This window comes from Cavia porcellus, unplaced genomic scaffold (genome assembly GCF_034190915.1).
Source record: "Cavia porcellus strain 051 isolate PalLab524CR breed Dunkin Hartley unplaced genomic scaffold, mCavPor4.1 scaffold_32, whole genome shotgun sequence".
Lineage (NCBI taxonomy): Eukaryota > Metazoa > Chordata > Mammalia > Rodentia > Caviidae > Cavia > Cavia porcellus.
This window is the reverse complement of record NW_026947515.1, coordinates 23671848-23692715: the sequence shown is the minus strand read 5'-3', so window position 1 is coordinate 23692715 and position 20868 is coordinate 23671848. Positions and strand designations below refer to the sequence as shown.

Here is a 20868-nt window from a genome sequence, read left to right as displayed (position 1 = left end):
ACATCATAATTAACAATTCCCTCTGTATTCCACTTTGGCTCTAGGGGGTGGGTAGTCTATGCACTCCTGCAGAGAAATACCAATTGTCTCTTTTTCAACATAGAAGGGTTGAACATCTTCTAGAGCTTAAGAACACATCTCAAAGGAGTAAGGGGCCTTTGCATTGAGTTGCCCATGTCCAGAATGCAAAAATTGAGGCATAAGGGTATGAAACAATTTTTTCAGGGTCAGGAATTGAACTCAGGAAATTTTCACTGAGCTATGAATGATATTGAGCTATCTAGCTATGCAAAAAGGAGATAAACAAAAGCATCCCTTTTTATTCCTATTTGATAGATGTTCCCTGGGTATCTCTCATGTTGCTTCTGCATAGGTAAGGCACAAATGTAAATCCTTTCCTGCTAGTTTCTTTTCAGATATAAAAAGCTGTTGCAGGTGCCTTAGCCTAGTTTTGAGAGAAGTAGTCTTAACTACCTGAAAAGTTTAGGGAACACCTTTAGCTTACTACCAGAAAGATCCAGGTAGATAAGGAAGTGGAGTTTTCTGTGGCTGGGGAGCCAGTGCCCACCGAGGAAACCGTGGGTGTCTTGGCCATGACCCCTCAGTTGTTGTCAGTTTGCATAGGCCCCACACAACCAGAAATCATTCTCCAGAAAGGAATCCAGCTGCCTGTCTGGTTAGCACTCCACTGACTGCCTTGCCCACTGGTTTTAATGGGGATTCACCAACTGGATGCTGAGGAAATCTGTCCTCTGTTTTTAGGAGTGACAGCTATTGTGAACACTGACTGTCAAAGTTCTAAAGGGATAGTTAAAACCTGAGTAAGATCATTTCCTAGTGCTCTATATTTTTACAACAAAGTTTTAAAGTCCACAACTTGAAAAGTTGGAAAGCCCCTTTATTCTAAATGTGTTTAGGTCCCATATGTGTGCTGCTTTTGGGGATAGCTTCTTCCACTGTCACATGGAAGCCAGTTCTCACCACTGTGTCTCAGGTTTAATCTCTAAAGAGATTTACCCCAAACACAGCCAGGACATGACTCTCACGTGTGGACTCCTGGATGGGCAGTATTCTGATGTCTCATCTAACCCAGAGATAGGGTGTGTGTCCATCATCTAAGATGACTTCCCTATCTTCAGCATTAGCAAACATGCATTTTCTATGGGCTTCACTTAGCAGGAAAAGGTTGGAATAATCTAGACTTTTTTCCTAATTTTATATGCCTCTATAAGGAGAATACAAACTGGGAAAAGAGTAGCGTTAAAGTGACAGAAAGGACACTGAAGCAGAACAGACTTGACATTTCCTCTAGAGTACAGAGGAGGATCAGAGCCAGTCTGCCTAGTGAAACCTGTCCTGCACGTCTTGAAGAATAGCCACCAGCCTAGTGCTTTTTAAATGGTGGAAGGAATTCCACATATTACTGTAGGCATGTATGCTTTTTAAGTCTGAATTAGATTTTATTGAAGAGAACCATTTTACAGAAGTTCACATTAAAGTCTGTGAGGGGTGTCCTATTATTATTATCTCTAGTGCTATTGTATAAATACAGTCGAGCAAGGGGTACCAGTAACTTTAGCAATTATTTTAAATTCAACCGATAAAAAAATAATAAAAATGTACTGTTAAAGAAATATCATAACTATAACCTTTCCACGTTTTAACTTACATTTAGCATTTTAACAAAACTATAAGAGACAAAGCAATTATAAACAATGAAACAGAAAACAAAATTTGAAGCATAAAAATTTGTTACCTCAATCAGTCCCAGTCCAGAAGCTATGAAACAAAATCAACCTCTTACCTCCAGCCAATGATCTTGGTGGGACCTCCAAATGACATAGGGGAATGAACCTCTGAACCTACTAAGTCTGGTACAAATTTGTGTTCTCTAAAATCAAAGAATGAATTTTAGGAACAAAGGAGCATAAGAGCACAATATATGTATTGAGAGTAAGAAAGCCTCTGTCTGAGAGAGAGAGAGAGAGAAGCGGTCCAGAGCAAGTTGTCAAGCACTCTGTCTTTTCTAGGGACTTTTATAGAGTAAAATCATCAGTTCAATGCAGGGAAAACTGGGAACTCACAAGGCAGCTAGGCATAAGGTGGGACAGAAGTGTGGTTAGCCAATAAGAACAATTGCTTGGGTAAAATTGATTAATTAGGGACAAATGGGAAAGTCAGTCATGTAGAAAGCAGTCATTCTCAGGGAGCAGTGACCCTGCCCTAGGGGGTTTGAATGGTGACTCCTGACTTCCTCGGGGTGACAGGGAACTACTTAGAATGGCAGTCCTTAGGATGTGGATGTACTTGTTTGATGTTTTGGACTGAGGCCTGGCCCACAGCAGGAAGTGTCTGTCTCATCCCTATGGGCAAGGTATCTGAGTTTCCGCACTGGCTCCTTCTAGGACCCAGCCATGTCTCACTGCCTATAGAATTTCTAACTAACTCAGCTACCTGCAGCAAAAGCACAAAGATAGAATAACAGGGTAGACCTGATTCAAAACATCCAGCAGCACTGAATATAAAGGGCTGGGGGTGGGAGCCTAGTTGTGTGCACTTGCTAGCATGTAAGATGCCTTGGGTTCAGTGCTCAATATAGCAAAAATAACACACCACTGTCACCAAAAGGCCCAGAAGGATTTGGAAGACTGCAGGCATGTCTCAGGAAAACATGAAAGTCTGAGACTGCTTCCTAGTACAGGAAATTTCTGTCATTTTTCCTCAAGTCCCATTCTTGGCCCTGAACCCTCATTTGAAGTTAAACAGGTAGAATTGAGGCCTCTCAGGTACTTTCATATTTGTGGACCTGAGGGAGGAGCTAGAGTTCCTCTCAAGGACAGAGAAGTCAGGCTGCTTAAACACAGGTCCTTTTGGAGCTCCCCTCACACAAGATTTCCAGGATCAATGTGCCTACAGCCCTGAAGTCAATTGTGCTACAGCTTTGAACACTCTTCTGCCTTCTCAGTATGGTCTGTACCTAGGGGTCAGCACCTCCCCACAACTGAAGTAGAATATTTTACCAAAGAACCTTTCTGCAAATCCATTGTACAAAACCTTTAGGGATTGATTTTCCAAAGTAATTTCTTTAAGAAAATTATCATCACTTACTACTTTTAGGATGTTTAGAAAGGAAAGGACAAAAACAGTTTCATGCCAGTGTAACTGTAGCAGTAAAACTGAGTCTGCAGTAGCCAGGAGCTCAGGAGAAGAAAGGAAATTTTACTGACTGCTGGCAGTCCCCAGAGGAGTAATCTCCACAGTCGAAGGCACTGATTATGAAGAGTTTGTCCTTTTTATAGTGTGGCAAGCAGGAGTTGCAAAAAAAGCTAGGTAAGTATAACTGTAGGCCATAGTACAATGCATATCCTGGGGTGACCACAGTTTTTATGTGACATAGTTGTTTTTAGCACATTTACAGAAGTTTCAATTGGATGACAAGTCATGTGACTTAGCTGAGTTCAGGGGCAGAGAACAGACTGGCTGCAGTGAGATCAGGACTTCTTCAGCACTTAAACTTGGGGAGTCTTGATTAAGAAATTGGGGAGTGTTTGTTTTAAAAAGTGGAGAATCTGGTTGCTTTCTGGGAAAGGATCTCAACTTTTCCCACAGAATGACTTCAGTGTAATTTAAACAAAACCAAAGATGCTTCAAACTTTAAACAATCTAGTTTCCCACAAAATTTGAGAAAAGGAAGTCAGTAGAGTTTAGAAATCAGATTTTTAAAAAACCATTATTATGTGCCCCACCTAATGCAAGGGAGGAGAGGTAAGAAGATGAATCGAGTCTCTTCTTGAGTTTCCCATGCCTAGGTTGTGTCAGGTAAAAGACAAGTAGTACATGGATGAAGAACAACTGTGAATGGAGTCAGTTTATAATAGTGTTTCAAGAAAACTATTTAACAGGAGGATTTTAACATTATAAGAGTCTTCCCATGTGTGCTGTGAAAAAGGGCACTGTCACATGTAGATGGTAGTGTTGAGGCATGGAAGGGTAGGGAGAGTTCTCACATGTTAATGTAAAGAACTGACTCAAATCCTTTCTCTCAGATCCAATTGCTCACCTCCAAAACCCCTCCTGCAAGCACGATGCATCATCACAATGTATATGCAGCCCCAGCCTAACAGAGGGAAATGAATCATCAAACATGGCACTGGATGGAGAATAGAGCAAATGACAACACTGTGGAATAAACCACCATATTGTGTATTCTCCTGTCTGCTGCCCTAACTAGTCCCCATTCTGGAGGTCAGCTGGATTCCTTAGAACCTGTATACCTAAAGGAGGAAGGAGTTCTCCTGGATTGTGGCTTGGAGAAAGAAAAGGTTAGGTTGCTGGACTGGGTTACTATTTCTGAGTGTACAGAGGCCCAGCCCTGTGACCTCCATGGGAAGCTCTGTCCTACCCCAACCCAAAGGGCTGCTGAAAACACAGGGCTACCCAGGTCTGAGGCCCAAATCCTACCTTGATATGGGGAGTAGCCCTGCAGGGCCCTGCTGTTACCTCTGCTGGAAGCAGGGACTTGGGCATTGTTGTGCCCCAAAAATGAGACCCCGAGCTCTTGTCCAAAAAAAATGGGGCAAAGTGTCTTTTACAAAGAAAAAGCGCTTTATTTCAGCTGGCACCAATGACACAGTGCAGCTGGAGTTTGCAAAGCTGTGTAACTGGGTTAAAATTTTGACAGACTTTTATAGAAAATAAACCGCAAAGTAAATAATGATGGGAGGAGAGCAGGAATGCGGAAGGCCTTTGTTCCCCTTTGCCTGAGGTCAGAGACATTTCACAGTTGGTGGTTAACCCGTTCCTTCCTTACGGGAATTTACAGCCCTTGGTCTACTAATTCCAGGAACATTTGTGTCTCACAAAGGGAACAAAGGTTGATACATCAAACAGGTTACTCGAGTGACAACGCATACAGAACAGTATGGTGGCGTTTCAGTTAATTTATAACAATGTGGTCAGTGCTCCAGCGTGGCTGGCTGCAGAAAACAGCTGTGTTTGCAAAGGGAGTTACTAGGGTGACAAGCATAGCACAGGATGGAAAAGCTCTTTTTGCTAGTGCACAACAGGCATGGTCACTGTAGCCAGACTTCTTGGGGCCATGGTAAGCCCCTCTGAGCCAGAACCTACCTGCTTCTTAAACAATGATGTCACAAGTGGTGGGGTAGGGCACAATGTACATGGTTGCCAAGGCACTGGCAGCAAGTGGCCAGCAGAAACATTTCAGCAAGTGTTTTTGCTGGAAGCAACTGGCCTAGGTCTTGTTGACCAAGCCTTATTGTATGATGTTTATATTGCGCTTTGGGGCACCAAGGTTCATGTTTTGGCCACAGTTGTGGCTACTTGTCCTGGTAGCCCCACATCCCGAGTGGGCTCAATTCCCAGCCCAGATGGAAGCTGAGCTCTTTGACCATAGCTACTTATCTTTTCCTAACAAGCTCCTTTACTCGTCTCATCCACTCTACACCTTTGCTACTCGAGCAGAGTCAGGGGAAATGGATTACCCAGGAACCTCTGCACCTGAGAAGATTTTACTTACACCTGAGGAGTCGACTGAAGAGTCACTGCCGGATCCAGATAAGTTTGCTGTTCCACATCAGGGTCTGCATGACAAGCTGGTTGGGCCACAGAGGCTCCCAGAGGTGGATTCAATGGTAGATGGGCATGAGAATGAACACCTAGCTCTGCCTTCTCAAGTCAGAAGAAAGGAGGAGACTTCTGCTTCAGAGCAGGCTGCAGACCACCAGTCACATGTACTGCGTCTACTACTAGGGAACAAGAGTTCAACACCATCAAAGTTTGTTTCACTCCTGAAACTGAAGGATATAGCTCAGCACTGGCAACTTGCTAAGGAGGTTTTTGGAGCTGCTCATCAATCAGAATATCCTCAGCATCAGAAACAAACCTTGCAGGATGATACTGTGGATCTGAGTACGGATAAAGCTGATCACAAAAGCCTACACCTGGGATATCTGCTGAAGCCAGATCAACCTACACAGCCCTGTGAGCACAAGGAATCATCACAATACCAGCTGGAGGCCCAGACTAAAAATCCAGAGGCTCCACAAATCCAGTCCTCTCTACCTGAGGGAGAAGACCCTTATCGAGACTCACAGCCTGCTGAACAGGTTGTACCTTCTTTAATCCTACACCAAGAGAAGCTATTTAGTGAGGAGGGTTTACATCGGCTGTCAGAGAATCCGGAGATCAATGTTCCATCTCTAAGGGGCAGTGCAACTCATCTCTCACGTTTGACAAATTCCATCCTGAGACCTGGGGAGATACCCAAGGAACCATCTCCAATACTGTACTCAGCCTCTGAAAAGACACAAGGGCCAACAGTGAATGAGCTGCCAGTTCCAATGCTTGGTCAGTATTCAACTCAGCATCCCACATTATCACCTGTCACAACCCCACCGCTAGACATGTGGCTTAGCACAAGTGATAAACTCACTACAGAGCCTGCACATTCTGTGGGCCTGCAGGAGGTTACACCTTCTCCTCTGAAGCATCCTGAGGTGACACTCACACACCACAGGAAGGTGGAGGCTCAACAACCCAAGTTGACTCCTGTCAACATTCAGGCTTGGAATGTAGAACATACGAGAACTTCTCCACCTACTTCAGGGTTTCTCCTTTCACCAACATTGTCAGAAACCCCATTCCAGCCTCCAGCACCATTGCTGGAGGCTTTAGGTCAACGTAGAGAATCATCTTACAGAATAACTCCTACACTGCTGGCTCTAGGTCCAGCTCAGCCTCCAACATTGCCCACTGTCATGGTACAAAAACTGGATACAGGCCCTACCCTATATCCTGAACTTACTGCAGAGGCTGAACATCCCACAGCCGTGCAGGAGGTCACAGTTCCTCCTCACAAGAACCCTGATGTGGCCCTTGCACATCCAGACCAGATGCACACGCAGCATCCAAGTCTCACTCCCGTGATATTTAAACTTTCGGATGTGGAACGTTCCCTGCCTCCACCACCTGTTGCAGGAAGTCAATTTCCTTCAACAAGGCCTGAGAGCCCCTCTCAGCCTCCAGAGCCATTTATGAAGGCTGGAGATCAACACATGGTACCAGCTCAAATGACAAATCCAACAGCACCAGGGCAGGATACAGCTCAGAGTCCAACATTGCACAGTGCAGTGGTACAACCAATGGATATGGCTCTTATCATGAATGCAAAAGCCATTAAAAATGATGAACATTCTGTGGGCCCACAGGAGGTCACAGCTTCTCTTCTGAAGCATCCCGAGGTGACACTTGCACACCCTAGGAAGGTGGAGGCTCCACAACCCAACCTGACTCCTGTCAACATTCAGGCTTGGAGGGTAGAACATAGTAGACCTTCTCCACCTACTTCCAAGGTTCTCCATTCACCACCTTTGCCAGAGAACCCATCTCAGCCTCCAACACCATTTATGGAGGCTTTAGGTCCAGACAGAGTAACACCTCACAGAACAACTGCAGCACCACTGGGTCAGGGTCCAGTTCAGCCTCCAACCTTGCCCAGTGGCACAGTCCAAACAATGGCTCTTATGAGAGAAAAAGCCATTAAAGAGGCTGGACATTTTGTGGCCCCAGAGGAGGGTACAGTTGCTTCTCTGAAGGATCGTGATGTAAGATTCCCACCTTCAAGGCAGGTAGAGTCTCAGGGACCAACTGTGTTTCCTGCAATCATTCAGCCTGTGAAACTGGACCATCCAATACCTCCATCTACTTCAGGGACGCAACTCACACCCAATTTGCCGGAGAACCCCTCTCAGCCTGCAGAGCCATCATTAAAGGGTGTAGATCAGAACACAATACCACTTGAAATGATAAATCCCAAACCACCGGGTCAGATTCCAGCTCAGCCTCACATGTTGACCAGTGTCATGGGGCAACCACTGGACATGGGCCGTATCCTACATCCTGAAGTTACAATGGAGGTGGAACATTCCACGACCCTGCTAGAGGATACAGCTCCTCAGAAGAAACCAGAGATGACCCTTGCACAGCCAGACCAGGTGCAAGCTCGGCAACCAAACCTGACAAGCAGCATGGTTCAGTTGTTGCATGTGGAACATTCCATAACTCAACCACCTGCTACTGAAACTAAACTTCCTTCAGTGATGCAGGTGAACCCCTCTCAGCCTCCAGAACCGTCTATGAAGGCTGTCAATCAACACGTGGTACCACTTCAAACAAGAAATCCAACACCACTGGGTCAGGATACAGCTAAGAGCCCAACATTCCCCACTGATGTGGTACACACAATGTATATGAATCTTATCATGACTTCAAAAGGGATTGCAGAGGCTGAACATTCTGTGACTCTGCCGGAGATTGAAGCTTCTCCTCAGCAGCATCCTGAGGTGACCCTTGCACATCCAGACCAAGTGCAGGCTCAGCAACCAAACCTGACACCCATCACGGTTCAACCTTTGGATGTGGAACAGAACACTAACCATTATTCTGCACAAATGGTGCAGGATGCCACCAGCACTAGCAACATATGTGAGCTCTGCACCTGTGACAATGACACCCTGTCATGTACGGGTCTCAGCCCGAAGCAAAGGCTGCGCCAAGTACCTGTCGTAGAGGTCAACTCCTTCACAGTCTTGTAAGGATCAGTTTTCTTCTTTTGTTGTCTGCATTGTGCCTGAGGTGACAGCCCTTTCTTCAAGGGCTTCATAGACTGTCCTCACATCCCCTGTTCACACTGACTTTCTGTTTTTACCTTCTTCTTTCTCAATTTTCTTTATTCCACTCTCTTTGTACTATTTGTGCCCTCTTACCCTTTTTCCTTGTTTTTTTCTTCATATATTTTATTTTGAGACACGGTCTTAGTGAATTCACCAAGCTTGGCCCAGAGTTGTAACCCTGCTTTCAAGGATTTAAATCAGGGAAAGTAAAACGTTTCACGAAGCACCTGCAAGTCAGCTAAGAGGAGCAGATGGATTGACAGCACTGTGTCTGCTGTCACCTGCACTGCCCAGGTTATGATGAAATAGGTAAAAGAAAAACCCAAAAATAACAGAACGTCACTCCCAACCTACTGGAAGTCAGACACACTGAGTTCATTTTCGCTGAAGATGAAGAGTGAATTCTTAGGAACAATGGAGGTTAAGGGTAGGAAAATTTACTGGGGAATAGGAGTGGTGACTAGGAATAGCTCCTGAGAGACAGGTGGGGTCCCAGATGGGTTGCACTTTACTTATCCCACCACCTAACACTTACTCTCCTATTTTTGCTCCCCCCTTTTCACAACTCATTTCCTTAGTGATGATACAGCAATGTGGGCACGAGTAGATTCTGGGCCTGGCGGTGTAGCTCAGAGGTACACTGCCTGTCTTGTACACTCAGGGTCCTGGGTTTGATACCTAGTATCCCTCACCCCTTGGAAAAAGGAATAGAATCTGCCTGACCCAGACGGCCTGAATTTTAACCCAGACATCTCTTTCATTATCTTTGTAACATTTTGCAAGTTAGTCTGTGACTCACTTCCCTCATCTGTGGAAGGAGGAATATAATGTTTACTGTTTCACAGGACTGTGTCAGAAAAGAGAACACTGTGATACAAGTAACAGCACCCCCATATGTATGAATATTAGCTACTGTTGTTGTTGTTGAGGCCCTGAATTATGTGCAGAACTCACCTTTGCCCCTTGCTTTGCAGTATCTAGTTTGTGCTCACTCCTGCAGAGCTAAGTACATGGGGAACTAAAGAAGCATAGTGCTTTTTCCAGAACATGAAAATGATAGAAGGGAGGGGAAGAGCCTTAGGGGAGGTGGTGGGGCCATAAAGAATAGATGCAGAGTCACAAGATTTGAAGGTTAGGGAACACGGCATGGGGGAGCTCAAACCTTAGCTGGTGCTTAGAGTGCTTGCAATTGTCAAGCAGAGGAAACACAGGACGGCCAGCCCAAAGGCATGGCAGCAGGAATGAACATGGCTGCACAGGCCAGTCTGCCTGAAAAGAACAGGGTTATCAAGCAATGAGGTATTATTTCAAATTATGAACACTGAATATCAACTTTAGGATCTTTAGAGAGACAGAGAGACAGAGACCGACACACAGACACAGAGAGACAGAGTTTTCAAGCCAGAGAGCAAAATGATCAAAACAGGAGGACCCTTTTAGACTCCACATGTGGAGGCATCTGGAAGGGAAGGCTGAATTCAGGGAGACCTCGAATCTCTAGGAGCCTGGGGATAAGTGACAAGTGGCTGAGCAGGGTGCTGGTGTGAGAGTGGGTGAACACTGGAACACTGCGTGACCAAGTCACCCAGTAAACAGCTGAGGGCAGGGTGGACAGAGAAGTGCAAACTCCTGTGAGCTCCCGTCTCCATGCTGTGTGGAGCTGAGTGGTGGAGGTGTCACAGGTGGCAGCCCCAAGCAGGGAGGAGAGCCAGCTTGAGGGGCACAAGTTCTGTTTGAGGCCGTGGTGAGCGCAGAGCAATGAGAATGCATCTGGTCACGTGGAAATGTTCACTAGGCGCATGAGCAGACAGATTGCTTTCCCGCCATCCTCAGGAAAAGTGTATGCAAACTGAGCAGGAAAGTTGTTGCTGACGGATAAAGAATGAGTTTCCGCAAAATTGGAACTGAACCCTGGTTCGAGGCAGGCTGGCCTGAGGCTCACTGGTATCTTCATGCCTCAGCTTCCTGAGTGCTGTGATCACAGGCGTGCTCCCCTACTCCTGACCTAATAACTCGTTGGCAAGGCATGATAGACCTCCTTTAAAAAGGAGTCAGAGATGTGTATGGAATAATGGGAGATCCATACCCTTATATGCTTGACCATCTGTCTCCCTCACCCTGTCACACGGGAGATAAGCCCTGGTGCCAGTTTTGTGTGGGTTCCTCCTTCTCCTTTGCAGTTTTTGCCCTGACCAGGTGATGGTTTACTGCTTGCCTGGTGGTTCCTCTTCTTCCCTGTGCATCAAGTCCAAGCGGTTTTTCCACATCAGGACGTTAGCTCCTCTACGCTGCTCTTGCCCTTATCCTTCCACTGCCTGCAGAGCTTCCACAAAGGGTACCGAGCCAAAGCTTTGGCGCCAGCTGGCAGAGGCTTGCTTTATTCTTACTCACTAATAATGATGCATTTTGGCCCATTTTTCTGTTGAATGATTTTTCTTTTACTTATTGATTTGTAGGAGTCATCTTGTACCCAAGTGATTTTGGGAAAAACACTTAAATTAAAACTAAGTGACCGACATCATTAATCCAGGAGACTGGACAGATAGGAAGCTGAGCTGCTGAGCAAAAGTCTCATCATTTGTGCTGGCTGCTCCACAGTCTGACAGTCTTGTGCAAACTGGGGAGCTGTTAGTTCTGCAAATGAAAAGCTGTTATTGTCTCTGTGTTTGAATATCCTGGATATTGTTAGGATTCTTGTATTTATTCCTTTCCCAGTTATTCAAAGACATAAACTGTTTCTTCACAGGGATTTCCAAGGAAACTCTATTTATAGTATACAAAAAGGGGCATGGAAAACCTACCATTGGGCTGAGAAACTGTGAGTATAATTTTTTCAAACACGAATATAAAAACTTCATACAAAAACCAGGACCCTCCTTGATTCAGCATGTTGAGGTCAACACTTTTGAGCAAAGGTATTTCCCCATCTTATCTCAGGTCAACCTCACTTGATTAAAACATGTGTTTAGATGTGTGAGCCCTTGGGTTCAAGCCCCAGCTCTGGAAGTGGGGAGGGAGGGAGAGAGAGAAAGAGAAAGAGAGAATTAAATTTCATACACCCTCTCGGTGAGCAATGTCTTTCTTTCTTTCTTTTTGTTCTGGTAGCAGGGATTGCACTCACAACCTCACACTTGATAAGCAGGTGCTCATGCCACTGGGCTAAATCGCAGCCCTCACAGATCCTCTTGGAAAGAAACAACTGAAATTTATTTTTTATACAAAGAGAATGTGATTACATTCTTAATGAATAAAAATGAAATAACAGGGGGCTGGGGATTTAGCTCTGCCGGCATAAGCACCTGTCTTCAAGCAGGCTGTCATGAGTTTGATCCCCGGTACCGTTAAAAAGGTAAAAGACAAAAAAAAAGATTAAATAACAGGTGAGACCTTCCATATGCTCTAATGACCCATCAATGAGGTAACCACTAGTCTGAATCTGATGTATCTTTCCTGATCTTTCCCATGCATTTGCCTGCACACATACTGACATACAGTGAAATAGGTTTCTCAGGTGGCTTTTCTTTTTTACCTAAACAGTACTATCCTGTAATTTGACTCTCTCACTTTTGATACATCAGTGTTATTTCCTACCCCACATAGAGAGGGTTACCCACTCACTTAAACTCCTACAGTATTCCATAATGTGTATTTATTTTTACTTGTTTTTTGTTTTGTTTTAGTACCAGGGATTGAACTCACAACCTGCACTTGCCAGGCAGGCACTTAGGCCACTGAGCTAAATCCCTGGCCCTACTTGTTTGTTTTGAGACATGTCGCACTATGTAGTGCAAGCTGGCCTTGAACTCATGGCAGTTCTCCTTCCTCAACTTCTTGAGTGCTGGGATAACAGGGATGCACCACTGCAGCTCTCACGGTGTATTCATTTTGTCTTAATTTTTGAGGTGTGTTTTTTTTAAGACAGGATCTTGCTACGTAGTGCAGGATAACCTTGAATTCACTTACGTAGCCCAACTTCCTGCCTCATTTAGTATATCCCTATTGATAGATGTTTAGGGTATATCTAGGATTTTTTTCATTTTTTAAAATTAGTGCACTGCAGTATATGATGATTATATTCCTCATGAGCAATTGGCACATGTACATGATACCATACATCTCAATTCTTTTTCTCCATCCCCTTTCCCTCCATCTCTTGAGCACCTGCTTTCTGAGAAAGATCTATCTCCCTTCACGCTATTGCCTTTAATTTTGCTTTTTATTTAGACATTGGGTTTCCCATACAACAGAACTCATGACATAACTAAACATGTTTGATTTCCACAAAAGACTGGAGTTTCCTTCTCTTTATGGCAGAGTACTGCACTGTGTGTAAATACATTGTTTTTATCCATTATCTGTCGATAGACATAGCGGCCCTTTCCAAGGTTTAGCTATTATGAATTGTGCTGCTACAAACATGACTATGAATTCATCAATGTAACATGATGCCTTTAATTCTTTTGGGAAAATACCTAGACGGGGAATAACTGGGTCAAGTGGAATTGCTAGTTGTTTTTTGAGGCAATTCCACACCGAGTCCCACAGTGACTGCACTAGTTTGCATGTCTACCAGCAACATCGAAGTGTTTTTCCCCTATAGCCTCACTAGCATTTTTTATTGTTTGACTTCCTGCTGATTCCATTCCTTGTGGGGTAAGATGGAATATTATTACTTTACAATGCTCTAAGCACCATAGTTATTGAACATTTTTTATGCATTTATCGGCTGTTGGTGCTTCTCTTCTGAGATGTGTCTATTCATTGTAGTTGCCCGTTTTTTGGTCAGGTTTCTTATTTGGGGAGGTACCTCTCCAGGTTTCTTTTGTTATCCTCTTCTTCTTTTGGCACCTGGAACTGAACTCAGGACCTTGCACCTGCCAGGCAGATGCTTATGCCATTGAGCTGTATCCCCAGTCCTCTCCAGCTTTCTTGTTACCTGTACCACACAATGGACACTTGTTGATGCTTCTTTGTGAACATGGGCAAATATTTCTGTAGAACAAGTGCCTGCAAAGGGGATTGTTGGCATGAGATTGTTGTAGATATGAGACTTTAATTGCTCCAGGTACACTCCACGTGGCAGGACTGACAGTGCTCATTTCCTCCGCTTTTTCATCACTGCATATCCTTCAGGTTTCTGAGGAAATGTGATTTAAAAATAACCTTTTCATCTTCCAGAAATCTCAGTGAAAATTACATCACCGAACTACATAAGGATTCCTTTGAAGGCCTGCTATCCCTCAGATATTTGTAAGTTACTTAATCATCATTATTTAAGTTATCTGTAAAGTGAGGAGGCAGTTCTAATTACATACTCTCCAAAATCTCTTCCAGAAATAAAATGTGCAAGTGTGCAAGTGTGTATAGGGCTAAGTCTGTGTCTATCATCAAATATGCTATGCACATTTTCACTTTTTACATCAGAAGGTACAAATGGGAAAAACCCAACTTACACAGGAAAAGTAGTAATAAGATCTGAGCACTTACCGGTGTTATAACATGAACCTTGTTTTATTAGTGCTTATGTACCATTGGCTTGTATTTGTATTTACCATATGGGCCACCGATCCAATTGATCCAGTCTTTTTTATTTAGCTCATAAGTTCATTATGTTTTTGTTGTGTTTTCTTTTTTAAGTGGTTTAAAAGAAAAGGAGGGCTGGGGATATAGCTCAGTGGTACAGCATCTGCCTGGCAAGTGTGAGGCTGCAAATTTGAGAGTTCAATTCCCAGTACAAAAAAGAAACAAACCTCTCATGAATATATACAACAGAGACTATATGTGACCTGCAAAGTCTATAAGTATTTGCTATATGGTGTTTATAATAAAGATTTGAAAAAGCTGAATCAGAACAAAGGAATTAAAGTTAACTTTAGAGTGCTGCCTAGAGGACCAGAATGTAGTGTGTAGAGCACCTGTGCTAATTTGAGCGCCATTAACCCAGGGTGTTTAGACGATTGAATCTGAATAAAACTAACACTTAAAGTATTAAATAAGTTTTTAAACTATTAAATAATTAACTAAGCAGGTAAACTGTTGTATTATCCAGATGGTTAAGATACCAGAAGAATTGACTGCCAGCATTTTAGTGCTGGAATGATGACACCCATCTTAAAAACAGATTTTTAAAATGGTGATTAAATGGTATAGCGTGGTGGTGCACTCCTGAAATCCCAGCCTTTGCGTGGCTGAAGCAAGGGATTATTGCATGTTCAAGACCAGCCTGCCTTACAAAGTGAGCCCAAGGCCAGCCTGAACTACATAGCATGACCCTGTCTCAAAAAAAAAGTAAAAAAGTAAAAAAATGCTATTGCTGGACATGTTTACACTCAGCATAGAAATACTCCATCTTCACTAAAATAATCACAATCTCTGCAGTCTTGTTGTCAAAGAGGAATTACTTGCATAGTATTTTTAACTGTTTAGAGAAAGGAAGATACTATGCTCTTTGGTGTGAAAGCTTGATTTTTGTTTTGTTGTTTTGTGTTTGGTTTGGTTTGGTTTCTGGTCCAGTGGGTCCAGAAGTGTAAATATTATTAATGGTAATTAAACTAATTTTGTGGTATTTTGGCAAATAGAGCCTTTTTTCAAATGTAGAAGGCTTGAAGAAAGTAGGCATAAAGAATTTTTACTATACGAGACTAAAATTAGTCTCTGGAATTATCAAACATTCCCGGCCCTAAGGCAGTAGTGGCAAACCTGGGCATGCATAGACAAAAAATCAAAGGAGAGAAAACAATTGTTCTATGTGACGAGAGACCAAAAAAAAAAAAAAAAAAAAAAGCAAGAGTAACTTGCCCATAAACTGCAGAATGGATAAGAAAGATACGGTATTTACATACAATGGAAAGCTGCCCAGCTATAAAGTAGGAAATCTTGAGGCTATTGTAGGGAAATGGATGCAACTGAGAACATGTTCATGGGTAAAATGGTTTGGACACATACAGGTGAACACCAAGTTATCCCCCTAGCATCAACAACTGAAGGAGTTAGTGGGATCCAAAAGGCACATTAGATTATAACAGTGATAGTTGAGGAAATGCCTCAAAAAGGAAAGTGGGAATCACTGCTAATTACCAATTACCTCGTTTTCAATTCTCGTACAATTTTCATAATTTTGTTAGATTTGGTTTTATTGTGTCTTGGTTGTTAGATTTTTCTGTGCTTGGTGATATGGGCAGCTATTTTGAAGGTAACAGGATATATTGTGGTAAACATCGTTGTTTACCTATCATCTTATTTTGAAGTCCTATAATGCTTTTATTCTTTTGTTTTGATTGGTTTTATTCTGTTTTGTTTTGCTTTTATTATGTGTGAGGGTATGGATGACTATTGTGAACAAAAGGAAACATTATGGAAGCCATTGTTGATTTCCCATCATCTTGTTTTGAAGTCCTGTAATGTTTTAATTCTTTTGATAGGTTTTATTCTATTGTGTTTTATTTGATTTTATTATGTGTGATGGTATGAAGTTATTTTGAAGAAAAAAAGAGACAGTATAGTAGCCATTGTTATTATCTTGTTTTGAAGTCCTGTAATGCTTTCATTCTTTTATTTTGATTGGTTTTGTTCTGTTTTGTTTTGTTTGATTTTATTTCATGTGATGGTATGGACAAGCTATTTTGAAGAAAATGGAGACATTATGGTAGACATTATTACTTTTCCATTGCCTTGTTTAGAAGTCCTCTATCATTTGCATTGTTCTGTTCTTATTTGCTTTATTCTGTTTTGTTTTGATTTATTCTCTTTAAAATAAACAAACAAAAAAAAAGAAATTGAAAACTAGGTTTGGTGGTGTAATCCTAGCATTCAAAAGGGTGAGCAAGGATTGCTGCAAGTCTGAGGGTTGCCTGGGCTACAAAGTGAGCTCAGGGCCAGCCTGAATGCTGTAGCAAAACTGTTTCAAAATGACAGGGCAAGAAATAAAAGCCATTAAGTAGTATATCTGCAGTCTTAGCACCTAGGAGGAGGAGACAAGAGCACGGTGAGTCCGAGACTAGCCTGGGCTACACAGTGAGTTCAAGGCCAGCCAGGACTACCTAGTTTAGAACTGAAAAACACAATCTAATAGTTGAATACTTTATTTATGAAGATCATGAAGGTGAGAGTCCTAGAGAAATTACAGACAGGATATGGGGTCTACAATGTTCAGATACAAGTCCATTCTAAAGCCTAGTTTTCATACTACTTACTTACTAGTTATTTAAGGCAATGTTTTCCTTGTTCTAGAGATTTATCCTGCAATAAAATACAGTTTATTGAAAGAGAAACATTTGAAGCACTACCCTTTTTGCAGTTCTTGTAAGTTGAAAAATATAACTTCATTACATTTATAGTCTTGTAAGTTTCTTTGCTACAAATTTGGAAAATCCTTTAAACCTCTACAAAGTGGATTATAAAGATTATCGCACAGGTCAGAGAGAGCCACTACAGAGCAATGATTCTCAGTTGGTTTGATTTTGCATGGAGGTGACAATTGCTATTGGCATGGAGAGGGCAGAGATCAGGGATGCTGCTAAGCATGCTACAGTGTTCAGTCAGACACTCAACACAAAGAATCAGCCAGCTCCAAATGTCACTAGTGCGGAAGCTGTGGAATGCTGTTCAAGAGCAATAAAGATCACTCAGCACAAGTATTTATTAAGCTTTCTTTCTTTGTACCTAGTGCATTTCACTTGTAAATATGAAAGTATAAATTATAAGCCACCATCTTCCAATGAGATTTCTTTAGTATATGGAAAAAGTATTTCAAGTGATGTTTCATCATATATAAGTTGAAATAACTGCCAAATGAAAACTGTTCAAAAAGAGCATCTTTTTTCTTTCAATTATGTCCTTTTATTTTTTTGGTAGAAATCTTCGTTGCAATTTACTCATAAAAGTGAGCTTTGGAACATTTCAAGCATGGCATGGGATGCAGTTTTTACACCAAGTGTAAGTGAAATAAATGATAAACATATGTAAAAACAAAAACTGTTACCAAATCTATGTATCAACTTCATGCAGTTATTCACTAGCTGGATCCTGAAATTGCTTTGAAAAGTAAGTCTTAAGATCCACTGATTACTTTCAGATAAGATGAGGAGCATCCAGGATGGTATGGCCAAAGACTCCATTCATTATTTCCAAATGAGGAAACTAAGGTACAAAGAGGCCAAGGGATTTGATATAACATGTTTGATGACAGGGTCTTGCTATGCAGTCAAGGCTGGCCTAAAAGTCACATTTGTCCTGCCTCAATCCCCTGAGTGCTGGGATTGTAGACATGTGGGTTTTTCTTACCACAAAGCAATTGCTTCCTGCAGATGAGCGAGCTGACTTCTATAACTTCTAGGTAGCCTGCTCTGCATTCTCAGGTAGTGGTCTTTGGCATGAGCAACACAAGGTGTCACACAGGTAACACTCAAATTAGCATCGTTTGGAGCTCAGGGCTGCTGTGAAGGCTGTGAACGAATGTTCCTTGAAATTCCACTTGCTTGCTTCTCACATGCAGAGTTCTCACTATTCAAACATATACACTAGAGAACTTCACAGGACTAAGTTTAATGTAAAGTTCTACAAGAAGCAAAAGGTACCAAAGCTTTTTCACTGCCGGTGTCCACTAAATGGGAAAGTAGAAAGAATTCCTGAAAGCCTGCCACCACGTGCTTCTCTCCCTAACCACCCACAATGTTGTTTTTGAAAAAGTATTGACTTCTGAAGTTATGAATTATCTGTGTGCAATTAGAACTTCAAAATGTCCAACAGGGGGCTGGGGATTTAGCTCAGCGGCATAAGCGCCTGCCTTGCAAGCAGGCAGTCGTGAGTTCGATCCCTGGTACCGATAAAAAGGAAAAAGACAAAAAAAAAAAAATGTCCAACAGGTGGGTGTTTGTGTTAAGAGATAGTGTGGAAAATATGTATAAAAATACATTTCTCTAGCCCAATTCCACATGCTTTCTCTCCTGCTCCCTTTGATAAGAAGTGCAGGCTTTACTTCCTTTCTGCTGATGTTTAATAGCCTGAAGGGGATTTCAGACTCAAGATGAAAATCCCCATCTCCACCTGAGTTGGGAAAGACTTCCCACCTGTCTCGTGGGTCCAAAGTCCAGTTCACACAGTCTGAAATCCCTGGGGGGAGGTTTAGGATGCATCTGGAGCTGGTTAATTTCACCTGCATCCTCAACCGTGTGAACTCCTCACTCTCCTTGTCAACCTGGTGATGCACAGCCTGGGAGACACTGAAGGCTTGCTTTTGAAGGAAAGTGGGCACAGGTGAAGCACTAGAAAAGACTCATAATGGAGGAGACAGTGACTTGTGACATCTGATGCTAAGGTTTTTCTTAACAGAAAGGCAGTTGCTTCCTGGAGATGAGAAAGTGAGAGCTAAGTGGTGCTGGACATTCATGCTCACAGCACTTGCTGTGAATAGAGCCCTGCCTCTCAAACTACTCTACAGTTACTTCAGTAGATTTGCACAGTCAGTCAATTGTGGCATGCACCTGTAGTGTCAGCTACTCAGGAAGGCTGAGGCAGGAGGATCATTTAAGCTTAGGAGTGGGGGCCAGCCGTGGCAACGTATCAAGCCCCTATCTCCCTTGAGAAAGTAAAAAGATCAACATAATGGTCACAATCCACCAAGTGTGTGTTTGGGACTGGGTACCTGGGCTTTGGGTTCAAGTTTCCCAGGAGACAAAGCTAGCTGACCGTCACCACAGTGAGACAGAAGCCTATCGCATCTCTTTTCAAAGGGAAGTCGCCAAGCTAGGATGCCAATACTTTTATGACCAACATGTTCAGTCTGGAGCTCATTATCAGTTGAAGTATTTCTCCCTGCTATACAAATGCCTCCGCTGTGGTGGATTTATCATGAGTTGAGTGGAGGGGAAGCCCTGGGACTCCTCACTTGCACAGGACCCTTCAATGTCCTGGTGGGCCCTAGAAATTTCTGTAGGCATACATTTTGCATGCTTTTTCATTAAAAGGCACTTTGCAAATTTCATAAGGTTCAGGCCCCACTAAGTCTGGTTTCATGCCTGGATGCTAGGGAATTATAACCTAGTTAATAACTTTGATAGAGCCTCTGCATTACTGACGACATTGGAACAGTAATTAGCAATCTGTTGGGGTCAGTCTGACTTGAATCTGAAACCCACCTCAAAGATACGCCAAGAACTCAGTGGGAAGGTGCCACTCTGAGTGGTAGGAAGACTCGCATCTGCAAGATGACGAAGCCGCTGTGCTGTGTCACAGTGCTCCTCTCACCCTGTAGTGTACTGTACTTTCCTGCTTTCAGTTGGCCCACACTCACTCTGCAGAGCATTGATCTTCCTTTGTTTATTAACTGAAACCTTGCTACCTCAGAAAAATCGGGATTGAAATACATTACGAAAAACCGGCAGTGTTGACGTTCCTAAATGTTAAGTGTACTCCCGTCACCACAGTGAGACAGAAGCCTATCGCATCTCTTTTCAAAGGGAGATGGGACTTTCAAGCGTTTCTCCTGCATTCCACAACTCAAGTGCACACTCATGGCTGCTTTTTGAAAATTCTTTCAGTCACTTCATCAGTTCTAACATTACAATATCCTCCATTTAGTTTTTTATTATTTTTGAGACAGGATCTTGCTATGTATTCCAGCCTGGCCTTGAGCTCACTTTGGAGCCCAGGCTGGTATGAAATTGAGGCAATCCTCCTGCCTCCATCTCTGAAGTGAAGGTCTGTGCTTTTACACACTGAGAAGACTTATACAGTAGAAACACCCTGACAGATGTAGAGTATATTCACATGCTGGCTTGTCTAGGGTCAGGCAACAACTGATCTAAGAGAGAACAGGGGAAAATCTAAGTCTGTCCCGGCTGAAGTATTTACCCTGTACTAGGATGCTCATGAGGTCAGTGTGGCCACATTAAAGGGAAACTGAGCCATGGTCCTGAGACAGCCTCCTGCTCACAGCAGTCTACTGGCCTCAGTCTCCCATGCACAGATGTTTGCTCATCTCGGTGCATACACTTCCGGACTGTGCCGGGACCTCGGCAGTTCTTCTAGCTTCACAGGCAGACACGTGACACATGAAAATATCAACTCAGGTTTGTCCTTTGAGCTGACACACTTTGGCTCTTTAATTTGTAAAGCTTAAAAGATTTGGGTGTTACATCCAGCAATTACTTCACCTTCCTTCTCCAACAAGGCAACGTCT

The 20868-nt window shown here is 42.9% G+C and overlaps 1 protein-coding gene across 1 annotated transcript; it reads left to right on the top strand.

Moving 5' to 3' along the window:
• Positions 1-13998, top strand: LOC134474315 (leucine-rich repeat-containing protein 37A2-like). Its single transcript, XM_063241845.1, has 3 exons — positions 1-8608; positions 11437-11508; positions 13869-13998. Exons 1-3 carry the CDS (start codon positions 5280-5282, stop codon positions 13942-13944), a joined length of 3477 nt encoding a protein of 1158 aa, XP_063097915.1. The 5' UTR covers positions 1-5279; the 3' UTR covers positions 13945-13998.
• The last annotated feature ends 6870 nt before the right edge of the window (positions 13999-20868 follow it).